A 13562-nucleotide genomic window follows, 5' to 3' on the forward strand; every position below is an offset into this window, starting at 1 on the left:
ATGAAATCAACCCACCAGGATTCATGCTCACGTTTTCATGAAGACGAGATATTTCACTCTTCCAGCTTTCTCATCACCCTGTTGCCATAACTATATAGGAAACACATAAAGCTATCTCTACCACTTAAACACTCACATTTTGACAGAAAATTGGATGATATGACATGCTGCCTTCTTGAACAGGCGCTGTCTATCACCTTGCTGCTAATCTCTGTGATTAGTGACCTGCAATGTAAGTCAGCTATCAAAGACCACCTGTCCCTTTTGCTGTAAGCGCCTCCTAGCATATCGCTTTGTGGTGTCACACTCTCTTGTCTGGATTTTGATTGATGGAAGTTTGTCTTTTGAGTGGTGACTCAGAAAATAAATCATTCCCCTTGCCATTCATTGAGTGCAATTCTGCAGCACAAAGCCGGTGTGGTTAATCAAAGCTCCAAAGAGCAACAAAAAGCAACAGAACCGAGAATGAGGAGGATAGATATAAAGGATAAAACATAATAAAAAGGATTATTTAGGAGCCAACCAGAGCAAAAGCAAAATAAAAACAGCTGCAAATAAGCAGTGCGCTTACTGCACCAGAACTAGACAGCTCAGGTTTTTGTTCTGCTTCTCAACACATATGCACGGATGTGAGAAGAGCCTCACACCTCTGCAAAATATAACTCTGTCGAGGAGTCTGATTTTACAGGCTTTAGTATGTGACTAACCCTTGCTGGGGTCAGTGGAACTTTCTGAGTTGAGTAAGTAAAGCCTGAAGGATGCTTCTGTTGTGAACACTATTTCCAAATCAGCTTGCAGTCCAGCTGGTATTATACACTCAAAAGGCTGTCAAAAATAAGAATGGCTATTGCCATTAATTTTCCTGGAGGAAAAGAAAAGGGGGGTGTGTGGGGGGGAGGATATGCAAAGAGCAAGATGATGAAAAAATTGAACTGAGACAGAAGCATTGCATCATAGGACAAGAAAGTCCTTTCCAAATAGAAATGGTTTAGAGCAGAAGGGTTTTATGCTTTTATGGAAGGACCAGGATTGAAGGAATGGAAAGGATAGTACTAGAAGCTGGTTTTTTTTGTTTGTTTGTTTTGTTTTGTTTTGTTTTGTTTTGTTTGGGGGGGGGGGGGGGTTGGTCCAGCAAGTTTATGAAAGACTTTAAATTATGAGGAGCAATTGTGAGCTAGAAACTGAAAGAAACGGGTGGTTGAGTATGTAACTGAGACGAGTGTGATTCTTTCTATGCACTGTGTGCCAGAGAAGTCACAAAAAAATGTTAAGTGTTGATGGCATGGATGAAATCTTAGCAGAAGCAAAATCAAGACATGAGGAGTAGCAGATAAAAAATAATAATCTATCAGAGAAGCACTGTGAAGCAAATTCCCTGCTGACACAACTGCATTGAAGACAAGGTATCTTAACCATCTGGGAATTTGGCCATAAAAAGGAGATGACAAGAATTGGATGTCCATGGAGAGGTGCTGGAAACTTACTTAAGTCAGTGAAATGCAACAGAGAGAAAGAGAGAAAGAGAGAGAGAGAGAGAGAGAGAGAAAGAAAGAAAGAAAGAAAGAAAGAAAGAAAGAAAGAAAGAAAGAAAGAAAGAAAGAAAGAAAGAAAGAAAGAAAGAAAGAAAGAAAGAAAGAAAGAAAGAAAGAAAGAAAGAAAGAAAGAAAGAAAGAAAGAAAGAAAGAAAGAAAGAAAGAAAGAAAGAAAGAGAGAGAGAGAGAGAGAGAAAGAAAGAAAGAAAGAAAGAAAGAAAGAAAGAAAGAAAGAAAGAAAGAAAGAAAGAAAGAAAGAAAGAAAGAAAGAAAGAAAGAAAGAAAGAAAGAAAGAAAGAAAGAAAGAAAGAAAGAAAGAAAGAAAGAAAGAAAGAAAGAAAGAAAGAAAGAAAGAAAGAAAGAAAGAAAGAAAGAAAGAAAGAAAGAAAGAAAGAAAGAAAGAAAGAAAGAAAAAGAAAGAAAGAAAGAAAGAAAGAAAGAAAAAGACCTAACATTTTTTGGTAGTGACCTTTCCAGTCTTCTTACAAACAGCAAGAGGGAGAGAAAGAAAGGGCTGAGGAGAGTTAAATTTATAAAGACATGAATGAATTGGGAATTGAAGCACTGTTATAGAGGAATGTGTATGTGAATGGTGCAAATTTACAGGGCTATTTTTGATGAACTGTAGGAGGAATTTCAGTTTTTCAGCACCTTTCTTTACGAAAAGAAAAACCTTCATCTGGTGGGAATTCAGTCAATTTCCTGATGTTTTTTTGGCCATTTCCTAAGTTGCAAGGTTACTAATGGTAATTACAGACCCTGTTTGTACCTTGTGGCTCTAACTGTGCAGAAAGGTTTTCTTGGCACGTGTGCTTCTCCTGCTAGTGGGTTTATAAATGACTGGCCCTTCATAAGAATTACTGCAATACTCATGAGCAGATAGAAGCCCCCTTTCCTCATTTCTTTTTTTGTAGAATTCAGTAACAGCTTTTCTTGCTCAAATTTTGCTATCTCCAGCCCTCATGACAATAAACCACAATGTCAGTGTTCGTTATAACAACTCTTACTACAGCGTCCTTGTGAAGGAGCCTGTTTTAAAGTGTTTTATTGAAAGGTATAACAAACCTGGTCCTTTTGAGGATTTCACACAAACAGAGGTAGTATAAAGGAGCTAAACCTATTCAATAACAATTGAAAAGAAGAAAACAAAAAAAAAAGTCACATTTTTCCAAACAAAAAAAGCTTTGTTTTTTAAGGGAGGAAGATAGTGTAATGAAGAGCAGTCAGATGTTCTATTCTATTTACATTTTTGAATTAAGTACCGATACACTTAATTCAATACAGCAAAATGGCTACTTTTATTTGGTAGACCTCTTAAACACTATTACTATATTAAGCAAGTCCTTAGAAGACTGTTTCTTCTTCATTTAGTCTGAAGTCTTTCCATCTCGCAAGCCCTTATTCAGCAAAATGCTTAATGTGCATAAATTTTGGGCAGTGAGGAATCCCATTTGCACTCACTGTATTGAATGTACACAGTTCATGAATGAAAATAGGTCAGTGAATTTGGTGGGTTTAAACACATGTTTAAAATCAAAGCGGTACTCAGAAGCTTCGCGGATGACTTGAGTAAAGCTCATTTATGGCATACACTCCCAATCCTCCATTCGTGTTCAATAGATTCTCTGTGCTTTGCTGACAAATAGGATGTGTGAACTTGGTCTGCTGCCATCACTGGAATAGACTGGTAGAGAATTCAGTGGATTTTTGTTTTTGAAGTAGTGTCTTAATTTCTGAGAAGAGTGCAACAGAAACTACACAAGTTGTCAGAATTTGGTTCTGTCATTGCAAAGTTCCTTTTGCAGGTTAAAGGGACAAAACCCAGTGAGCAGTCTTAGGAAAGTCAGTGTTGCAGAAACAAGAGCAGGACTGTCTTTTTCTCTGCCCAGCTGCAAGTGTATATCTCATGGCCATCCCACAGCCTTTTCTCCATGGGATTCTTGAGTGGCTGGTGGTGTTGGGCCAGTAGGGCCACCCTGAGCAGGGGGCCCAGCCCCACGTCCAGGCGGCTGCTGGAGATCCCCAAGGAGGAGCCCCCAGCCCCTCTCTGGGCAGCCTGTGCCAGGGCTCCGGCACCTGCCCAGCCCAGCAGTGCTTCCTGAGGGGCAGAGGGCACCTCCTGGGCTCCAGGCTGGGCCCGGGGCCTCTGGGCCTGGCCCTGGGCACCCCTGAGCAGAGCCTGGATGGTGCTGGGGGACCCAGCGCTGGGCACAGCACCCCAGGGGCGGCCTCAGCAGCGCTGAGAAGAAAGGCAGAGACTCCCTCCTGCAGTCCCTCATCAACTTAGAATACTTAGAGAATACACTTAATTATGATTGCACCAGACAACTCAGTGAGTGAGAAATTTGTAATAAAATGCTGTCTTCAAGCCCCTGCATTACTATTATGAATTGTAGGGTACTATGAACTGTTAGGGTCTTCCATTCCTCACAGGCTTTTGGAGCACCACAAATGCTGTGTTACACCACATCCCTCTAAACCAACCTGTAAAACTTCCAACACATCTCACCTTTACAGCTGTGTTGTAGCTCTGTTGTGCTGCAGCACAAATCCCAGGTATAGCATCCAAAACAAGGCTGGGCTCTAAGAAGTGTAGAGGATCAAGATTTCATCAGCACGTTCAGGATTTAGCTTTTCAAGACAGAAACACCAGTGGAATGTGATTAATTCTTTGCCAGTGTATTTCCATACTTACTTGGTATGAAAAAGACTGAGGACTGATAGGTATTTTCAATTCCTTTTCCTCTCTGTTTTTAAGTGCTGTAGTAAACAACCATATTCTGGCGTGGCATTCCAAGACACAGCTCCTGTTGTTTTGCAGTCAGGAGGGCTCAGCTCCCAAGAAACCCAGCCTGTAATTGCAGATATGCAATAAATAAATAAATAAAATAGTAATGCTTGGTTTGTGGGTTTTCTCAGTATTTTCCTTGTAAACCAGTTTAGGTATTCAAGAATTCAAGAATGTATTTTACCGCCTCACTGCAAATCATTGAGCTTTTTTTATTCAGTGTTTCTGTTCTGTTGCATTTAATAAACTTAAAGTGGAACAACAATTTATTAATTATTTTGACAAACATACTTTTAATACTTATATATATATATGATATATATATATTATATCAATTTTCTCTGTGTGCAGACGTGCTTTCATTCCAGTGTGCATACCACTGGTTTTCCACAGACAAATATCCCAGGCCATGCTGTTACATGAAGGAGAGCATGTAACATTTGTTTGCGTTTTCTCAACTCTGCTAAGATCTAATATGTTTCTAGCTGGGTAAAAAGAAGCTATCTGAATACAAAGATATTTTCATCTTATTTGCATCCATATCATCCCTTCATTTTTCTTTCCTATCTCTCTCTCTTCCTACTTGCTTTCTTACACAGTCTCTCATTCTTTTTATATTCCTAAAAAACTCATGTTTGTACTTGTGATATACCAAAACACTTTTAAAAGCATAGGACAGCATTTTCCAAAGTCTTCCACATGCCCAAATAGAGACATTTCAGCATGGCCTGATTTCCCACAAATTAGGTGACTGTTGTACATAAAACATGCCTCCAGGAGGTGTCTTAGTCACTTCCTGTGGAAATAAGACACAAAAAATCACAATCAGTTTGAAATCCACAAGTTCAAGCCCAGTTTGGACAGCTGCAGGTTGCTGCATGCATGTATCCCGTTAGCCATTGTAATTAGAAAAGTTCTGAGTCACACATAATTGAGACTTTCTTCCCATCAGTAATTGCTCTAGGAGGGTTTTCCTGCAGTCCATTAAGTAACCTCTCTTTTGTTCAGTGCAAGAATGTATAAAAAAGGCAAATTAGCCTTCTGGTGCCCAAAGGCGCAAGCCTAGGTACTATTTCTTTCATTCTCTCTTTCAGATTATTCCATTCTGACCACTACACGGACGTCATTATTTTAATGTTGGATACTCAGACGAGAGTGCCATGGATGTAAAAGAAAGGAAACCGTATCGATCTCTGACTCGGCGCCGCGATACCGAGCGCCGCTACACCAGTTCCTCAGCAGAGAGTGAGGACAGCAAGGTTCCCCAGAAGTCCTACAGCTCCAGCGAGACCCTGAAGGCTTATGATCAAGACTCCAGGTTGACCTACAGCAATCGGGTCAAAGACATGGTGCACCAGGAGGCTGATGAATTCTGCAGAGCAGGTGAGCACATCTCAGCAGGAGCAGTTAGAGTTAAACAACTCGATGCTGAGAGCTTGGGGTGGATAGGGAGCTGCTTTTGAAGGACTGTGAGGCTGAAAACAAGATATAATGAAAGAGACTAGCAAGGAACATCTTCATCATTTTGTACGGTTGTGGGATGTATGCAAACTGATGACTTTAAGTGGGATACCACTAGCCTGTGTTCATTAGCATCAACTAAAAGACATTCTCTAATTACGAGTGTTGGGAATACAGAGAGGTACTACTCTTATCCCACATTCTAAAAGAAAGTTGAAGTCTGTCTTGTATGTGTTGTGTGCATCTGCAACAGCCCATTGATGCTTCCCAGTGTGAAATCAGGCACAGTGGGCACAAGCTGCGCAGTCCATCTCCATGTATACTGATGTTGCATGAAAAGTCCTGGAAATTGCTGAGCAACCTGCTCTAGGTGTTCCTGCTTAAGCAGGGCCCTTGGACCAGATGACCTCCAGAGGTCCCTTCCTCAATCGGTCTATAATTCTGAAGTCCCTGACTGCTCGGGTGTCCTTTTTTCTATGTCATGTGCCTGCTCTGTCATGAAGTCAACAAAGATCCCAAGGCAGAAGATAATCAAGGAAGAGTACTACTGTCACACTGTCCATCAGGGCTACAGTAAAACCTAAAAAGCCTGGAGGAACTACAGATGGCCTGAAACATCCTTGACGTTGTACATGGCCTGGAGGCTATGGGTTTGAGACAGAGACAAGCTGTAGTATTAAAAGGGTAGCAAAGAGACACTTTTAGGACTCCATTTAGTAAATATGGGTCAGCGTGGGCTCCAGAGTCCTAACTGACATTCCAGATATTTTCCTTTTTATTGCTAGCCTGAAGTCAGGTGCAGTTACATTTTTGATGCTGTTATTGCCTAAGTGAGGTAGATTTCTGTCTGTTGCTATAATCTCATAGTCTCATATTCATTTTTCTGTAGAGACACGAATAACTTAGTTCAGAAACCAAGCAGGGTTTCACATAAATTATTTTTAGAAGTCCATCGAGAAAAGCATAAAATGGCAGAGCAAGTCGAATGGAATAGGCAGCATTCCAGACAATGGACATAAAAGAGCTGACCCTGACTGCTCTGAGCGCACCCACTGGTGTTTAGAGAAGCTGATTCTCCAAAGGGAATGCATACAACTGCACCAGTTTAACTTGGGGACTGCTTAATTTCACTCTTCAAACACCATGCAGTTGTGGTTTTGGTGCAAAACTCATCTTTAAGGCATTCCCAAGAAAAATGACTTGCAGAAGTCTCTTAGGGCACATAGTCTTGGTATTTGTATTTCAGGAAAGTTGCAGCAGGCAATAATTAACAAAAGGGGCAGTAGGTGTTGTAAGTAATAGTTTGCAGTCATAAAAAGAGTTTCCCTCTTAGCAACTCTGAAGTACTTCATCCTCTCTAAGGAATCTAAGAAGTTATAAAGAAAAGGAAACCTTCTAGGTCATTGAGTTTGCTCACTTCATACAATATATTCACCATGCAGGGTAGATGTGAATTAGTATAGGTCAGCGGTTTTCAACCTGAGGGTCTATGAGGCCACACAGGTCTATGGACTTCTCCTAAGAAGTCCACAAAAGAGAAATAAGAAAAGCCAGTCTATTGACAGGGAGTATAAGTTTGCTATACAGACACTCATAATTCCCTAGGAAAAAAAGAAAAAATGTAGGATACTGAAAAATGCTAAAAACTATTGGTATAAGTGGCTGAAATTGATTGAGAGGTTAAGGTTAACCACATCAGGGGGCTGGTTCTACTTCTGATATATCACCCACAGGTTTTTCATTTTATAATTTTCTCCCAGTTTCTCCTGAGAGTCCCCAAACTGTTCTGAAGAATGATAACAATTACTCTGGACTTTCTGTGCCACATTTTCCACTGGCAGAAAGCCATAAATGGACCTCACTTTGTGGTGCTTCTTGGGCTAATGCCAACTGAAACCAAGCCTTATTAGCTTGCACGACATCAACAAAGCAAAGTGAATTTCTCTCCTGCATTGGTTTGGAAGGCAGAGGAGGGAAACATTTCAAATTGACCAAATAAATTCAGTAAATAAACAAGTCAGCATTTAAATGGTTTTAGCTAGAGTGTGAGAGCCAGCAAACGTGCAAGTCAGCACAGGAAAAAATAGACCAGATCTGAATTAAAAAGTCTCAGATATTTATTATCTTCCTTTTATTGACTTGAGTTCTTCCAGCTTAAAAGGCAACAGTGAGCACAGAATATGAAAATCGATGCATCTCCTGCTGTTTATTGCAAATAAATTTGATTTTCAGTTAATTGTAGCAGTCATTTTTCATAATTTATGAGCTGCTGTTACTGGAGAGTATCAGTCACGCTGCATGTTGATGTGTTGGATGATGTTGAGTGTGGCTTGTTGCAGGGGAAGGTGGAAGTCACCACTGGTGACTCAAATGTGCAAGCAAAAACAAAAGATGCTGTACTCCAGTTCTCCACATAGGATGATTTGAAAACTATCCCAGCTTTGCCCAAAAGTCAAAACTGGAAGAGTGAGGTCCCTAGGGATTTACTACTTCTTTGCTTTTGTAATTTAGGTCAAGTTCATTTGTTACTTCATGCTGTGGAGTGGTAGAGGATGCTTCCTCAGACTTGTTTTGCAGCCAAGTTAAATGGATTAATCTGCCACAAGCTTGCACTGTGCTCCCCAAGCAAGGCTACAGGGTTCAACGGATGTGTGAGCCCCAAGCATCCTCATCTGTCCACTCTGTCTGAAAGCTTTAATCTGTTTTGGTCAATTAAGAACGTGTGAAGTTCATGAATGCTTTATACAGTTTTAAGTGTTGTCAGCTGTAGATCCATAATCAGCTGAACCGTGGTTATTTCCTCCTGACGTCAAGCAGTTCCTTTACCAAACTTTATGTTGAAATGTTGTCCGGTCCCGTTATTCACTTTGCAATCAAACATCTCCTTCTCTCCATTCCCTATGAGATGCAAAGTCACTGGAATGAACAAGCACGGTAAAAGAGCAGCTGATCATTCTGTGCATGTGTGCTATAATGCAAACCCTTCCCCGCACAGCAGGGCACGAGGACAAGCCAGAGCGTTTCCACAAGCATGAAACCAGACTCTGGAAAAGTAGAAATCTGACTGTTTCTATTGGATTCATGTTTTCCACCATGTGATATTTTACATCAACAAATAAAAACGCGAGGAGAACCACATGCTCGTGTGGTTTTGAGCACGGAGAGAAGCGTAAATCAGTTTTGGATACAACCTTGAGGCTGAGGGCCAGACCTGCGGAATGAGTTTCAATGATGAATAGATAAGAACTTTGCTGTTCTAAGTGAGGCTGGGGACTGAACTGTCCTGGAGATCAGATCCAGCTTGTAGAAACACATCTGAGCCACAAACACATCTCTAAAACTGAGTCCGGGGCTTGCACATGAACTTGGCGGTTTGGGCTCAACAACTCTTCTGATTGCAGGGGATTTATTTATTGAAATAGCAGGAGGAAGCCAACTAGACTGATTGTGATCAGCGGTGTTGGTATCTGGCCACAGTCCAGGGCCTGATGCCTCCTACCGGTTAATAGATAAAGTTCCTTAATCCGTCTGACCGAGGCGTACTGTAACAGGAGCGGGGCACATTGTGCCACGTAAATGCACGATGCAGATAAAGGCACTCACAGGTGGCCAAAATCCTTTAAAGACATTCAGGGCTGCAAAATAAAAGAGTGCATTAATAAATAAATATGTATTAAAATAGAGCCACTAATTGCTCTCCCCAGCTCTCTCATGCAACTTTCTGAACAAAGCGTGCTAATATTTGAAGACTCCTTCACATCGATTTGGTCTGATTTTGAAGCTCAGCAGGTAACGAGACATGAACTCAGGAGTCATTTTTCAGGTTATATTTTTAGTCAGCTAAACAATGGCATCTATTTGCAGCCAAATAACCTCCGCTGTGACTGTGTCAGAATGAATGGCTAAACCGAGTCAAGTTGAGAGTGGTCAGCCAGGGGAAAGTGAGATCACCCAAGGAAATTTAAATCCCCAATATGTAATTTCATTGATTTCAAGGAGCAGAACTCACTCCAATTTCCTACTGTAGTACAGTTGCAAGGTATATATGTATACATATATATTTTTAATCATTTCATTTCCCATTTTGCTTTTCTGTTTCTCCCAGAATATTCCATCCCTCTTTACTTTCAAAAGTGATGATTTTATTGAGCAAGCCCTGAGTTTTAGTCAGAGACTAGGTTCCAGAGGCAGGAATACAGCTGTTTTTTGGTCTTGGCATAGCCACTTGGTGTCCCATTAACCAACACCATGAAACAGGGCAATATTTCCTATGATAATGGAGGGTCTCATTTGAAGACAGAAGATGAATAGTTCTGCCATTTGACACGTGCTAGATGAAACTGTCCCCTATTAAAGAATAACCAGGCTGCTGTGTTTTCTCACAGGAGCCAACTTCTCCTTGAGAGAGCTGGGTCTTGAAGACGTGACTCCCACACACGGGACTTTGTACCGGACTGATATCGGGCTGCCTCACTGCGGCTACTCCATCAGCACCGGCTCGGATGCCGACACGGAGGCAGACGTGGTTATGTCACCCGAGCACCCCGTGAGGCTTTGGGGACGCAACACCAAGTCTGGGCGCAGCTCCTGCTTATCGAGCCGGGCCAACTCCAACCTCACCCTCACCGACACAGAGCACGAGAATACCGAAACTGGTAAGTGCCATGGCAGCCTCGAGCTCGACCAGCAATGCCACTTCTTGCCACTCCACCTTAATCTTCCTTAGTTGTATTTTTTTTTTTTATCAGACTCAGTGAAAACACTCTTCTAATAGCCCCGTGTCGCGGCCTTTTGTACTGTCCTACAGAGTGTTTGTTAATAAACTGCTGGAGAAGCTCCTACTTATTTATCACAGCGACAGAGATCATTAAGCGGCTGTAATACTTTCCCTGCTTTTTGTAGCGACCTTTCAGACAAAAAGCATTTAAATCTCCCCTCCCCTGGCTGATGCTGCTCTTATCTTTGCTACAGATTTTCGGGGCAGATAATTTCCTTCTTTTCCTCGCTGGTTCCTTGACAGGAGCCGTTTCATTTATGTAAATCGGCTGACTGCTCTCTGAAGGAAAACGGTGGTGAAATATTTTTAGAAGCCTTTTTCTTCGTGAGAAATAAAAGCTGAAGGTCACGAATTTTTTTATCTTGGTAACTTTGCATCCCCAGCTGCAGGGACTCCTGCATGCCTTTTGTAAGTCCTGCGAACCTTTTGGTCAGCAGTTCTGCCAAGCAGTGTAGGAAGGAGAGAGGATTTTGATTCAATTGCAGCTTGACCCAGGGGTTCACACAGCCATATATGCCTTTGCACCTTTAATTCAATTATGGCACAGCCTGCTTCTTAATATAGCTGCTGCGTACAAGTCATCGGGCGCTTGAGCTCAGCTCTGAAAGCTGATGTGAAATGACTGCATTGCTTGTTCTCGTTATGCTTTTTGCCACAGTATTATAGTGACAAATGATGATAACTTTTCCTTTGGAAGCCATGACACAGTGAGACATACACCACCCACATGATTTTATGTTTAACTCCAACAGAATTACAGTGGAATCTTATTAAGTTTCTGTTCAGTGATAATGATATATTAGGCAAAGTTCAAAGATAAACGACCTTCTATTTAACGGATGTACAGAAGAATTTTCTTCAAAATATATCTTTATGATACATTTTTTTAAAGTTTCTTGGTGTAGTATCTTACAGGGTTTCACTCAGTAGGACAGGCAGATAATGCAGTGCCAGAGTTTAGCATTTTACTTCCTAGCCTTGTGTTTTCTTCAAAAGATAGAGGGATATTTGCACACTCCCCAAAGCAAACACCTTGCACTTGCATCCTGTTCCCTTGTTTCCATGTCCCTCTCCTGCGGTTTTATATACTGGTGTATGAGCAGCTGTGAACCTATCCCATACATTTTTCTTTCCATGCCTCCTAAGAGAAGCAAACCACAGAATTTTAGCCTTTTTTTTCCTTAAGAGAGAAGAATTACATTAGCTACTGGAATCTTTTTCACCGGTTTCCGTAATGCTATCTCTACATGTGCAAATGCAACTTTGTACCTACAGATCACTTACAAATGAAATTATATTAGCAACAACACATTAGCAACAGCACATGCCTTGAAAGGCTTTACTGAAACTAATAACAGAGGAAGGAGTGCTAATGTCAGGACTGAGACAACCTCCAATTCCTCTTCCCTTAAATTCGATGACACACTAACCATTTGTTGAACCACCATAGCAATTAGAAAAGGGAAGACAGCAAGGAGGAGAACATATCTGCAGGATTTTAAGTGCTGTCCAAACATAGAAGTTTATTTGGCATTTGCAGTATAAGGTATTGAGTATTTTGAATGAGAAAGTCTATATCACAGTCAAAAATATAAAATCTGTGTAGTATAAATATAATCTAGAGAGGGATGGTGTGCAGAATCTAATTGTGTTGTTCGTATTGACAAAAAATCCGGGTGGTGGAACACAAAAAATGCAAGGGAAAATATTGCAACCCAAATCATGCTGTTAGAGAGCTTGAGCTCGTACTTGAAACTGACTTCCCTGGGAAGAAGGGAGGAGATAAGAGACATCAACCAGATTCAGGTGAGAAAAAATTGCCCAGAGCTGTGGAGAGACACCTAATTTCAGTGTAGGGACTGCAGATGAATTGGGGGTATAAATGTATCTAAAAACAAGCTACAGAAGAAAAGGAAAACACATACTAAGGACAAAATCTTAAGCCTTCAATGTATACAGATAAAATGTGGACATCTTTATTTTATAATTTCTTGGCACAGGTAAAGGTGTGACAAACATTTGCAAACAAAGCCCTCACAACCTGAAACCTGCTGCTGGAGAATGTGAAGCCTGGGATACACGCAGAAATTCTGTCTAGCAAATTGAAAGGTTGCTCTGTCACTTCGCACAGAAGCAGTGTTACTGTGGGCCCTCCGCAGCTAGCTATCACATGGGCTATTTTGAGAAATCCCAGATTTATAGGAGAAATGTTTTCAAGAAGACGTGAAATTTTGCTAATGGCAGCATAAAGTAACATAATGCTATGACTCAGTTTACAGGATACCTTTATTAGTCAATATTAATTGTTGACAGTATTGATAGAAGTTATAGCCTTTAGCTGAAGTCAATATAGAGCTTTATGAACCTGCCATCAATAGAAGATTTTATGGGGCCCATTAAACCAACTTTTCCAATGAAGGTTAACGTCAGCGATTTTTATGTTGTTCATTATTTATCCAAAATGAATAATCAGAATTTGCTTCTGATGTTTCTAAATCCAAAGCTGTCGAAATGCAATTCTACCAAGACATTCGCCGTGTTCTTAGAAAAAGAGAGGTCTGGCTCTCTCAAAAAGCAGGTTTGCTTTTATTTGAGGAGTGGTGATGCCTTGAAGGAACAGATATGCTGCTCAGTAAATGCGGCCACAATCCCCCTCTCTGTCTTTAAGGAAACCGATGAAGTGGTCTGGTTCCATGGCATATTACAGTCCATAAATCACTTGCACAGGCAGCTGGCATGAAAAGCCATGCAATGTTTTATCTAAACTGTTCCCAGGCTTTCCAGGAGGTTGAATACTTTTACTGGGTTAGGAGTTTGTTTTCACTGAACTTAGCTTGAGTTACAACCCTGGCATTGCACTGAGCTCAGATCCTGCACACCCAAAGAGCCCCAATGGCTTCTCCTTGGTTGGCCAGTGTTTTCTGCTCATCCTGGCTGGTCACTTGGCAGAAAAAGGGGACAGAGGGGACAGCTTAGATCACCACAAAATCACCACACCTCATCC

The 13562-nt window shown here is 41.1% G+C and overlaps 1 protein-coding gene across 17 annotated transcripts in view; it reads left to right on the forward strand.

Annotated features, from left to right (window-relative positions):
- TENM4 (teneurin transmembrane protein 4) overlaps positions 1 to 13562 on the forward strand; it is a 1639674-nt gene that overhangs the window by 1298079 nt on the left and 328033 nt on the right. For all 17 annotated transcript variants that reach the window (XM_072032862.1, XM_072032864.1, XM_072032863.1 and 14 more), the window contains 2 exons: positions 5415 to 5703; positions 10167 to 10436. In XM_072032862.1, the coding sequence (XP_071888963.1) occupies positions 5481 to 5703; positions 10167 to 10436 (493 nt within the window). In that variant the 5' untranslated portion in view covers positions 5415 to 5480. The remainder of the gene's footprint in view (positions 1 to 5414; positions 5704 to 10166; positions 10437 to 13562) is intronic.

Source organism: Anas platyrhynchos, chromosome 1 (assembly GCF_047663525.1).
Source record: "Anas platyrhynchos isolate ZD024472 breed Pekin duck chromosome 1, IASCAAS_PekinDuck_T2T, whole genome shotgun sequence".
NCBI lineage: Eukaryota > Metazoa > Chordata > Aves > Anseriformes > Anatidae > Anas > Anas platyrhynchos.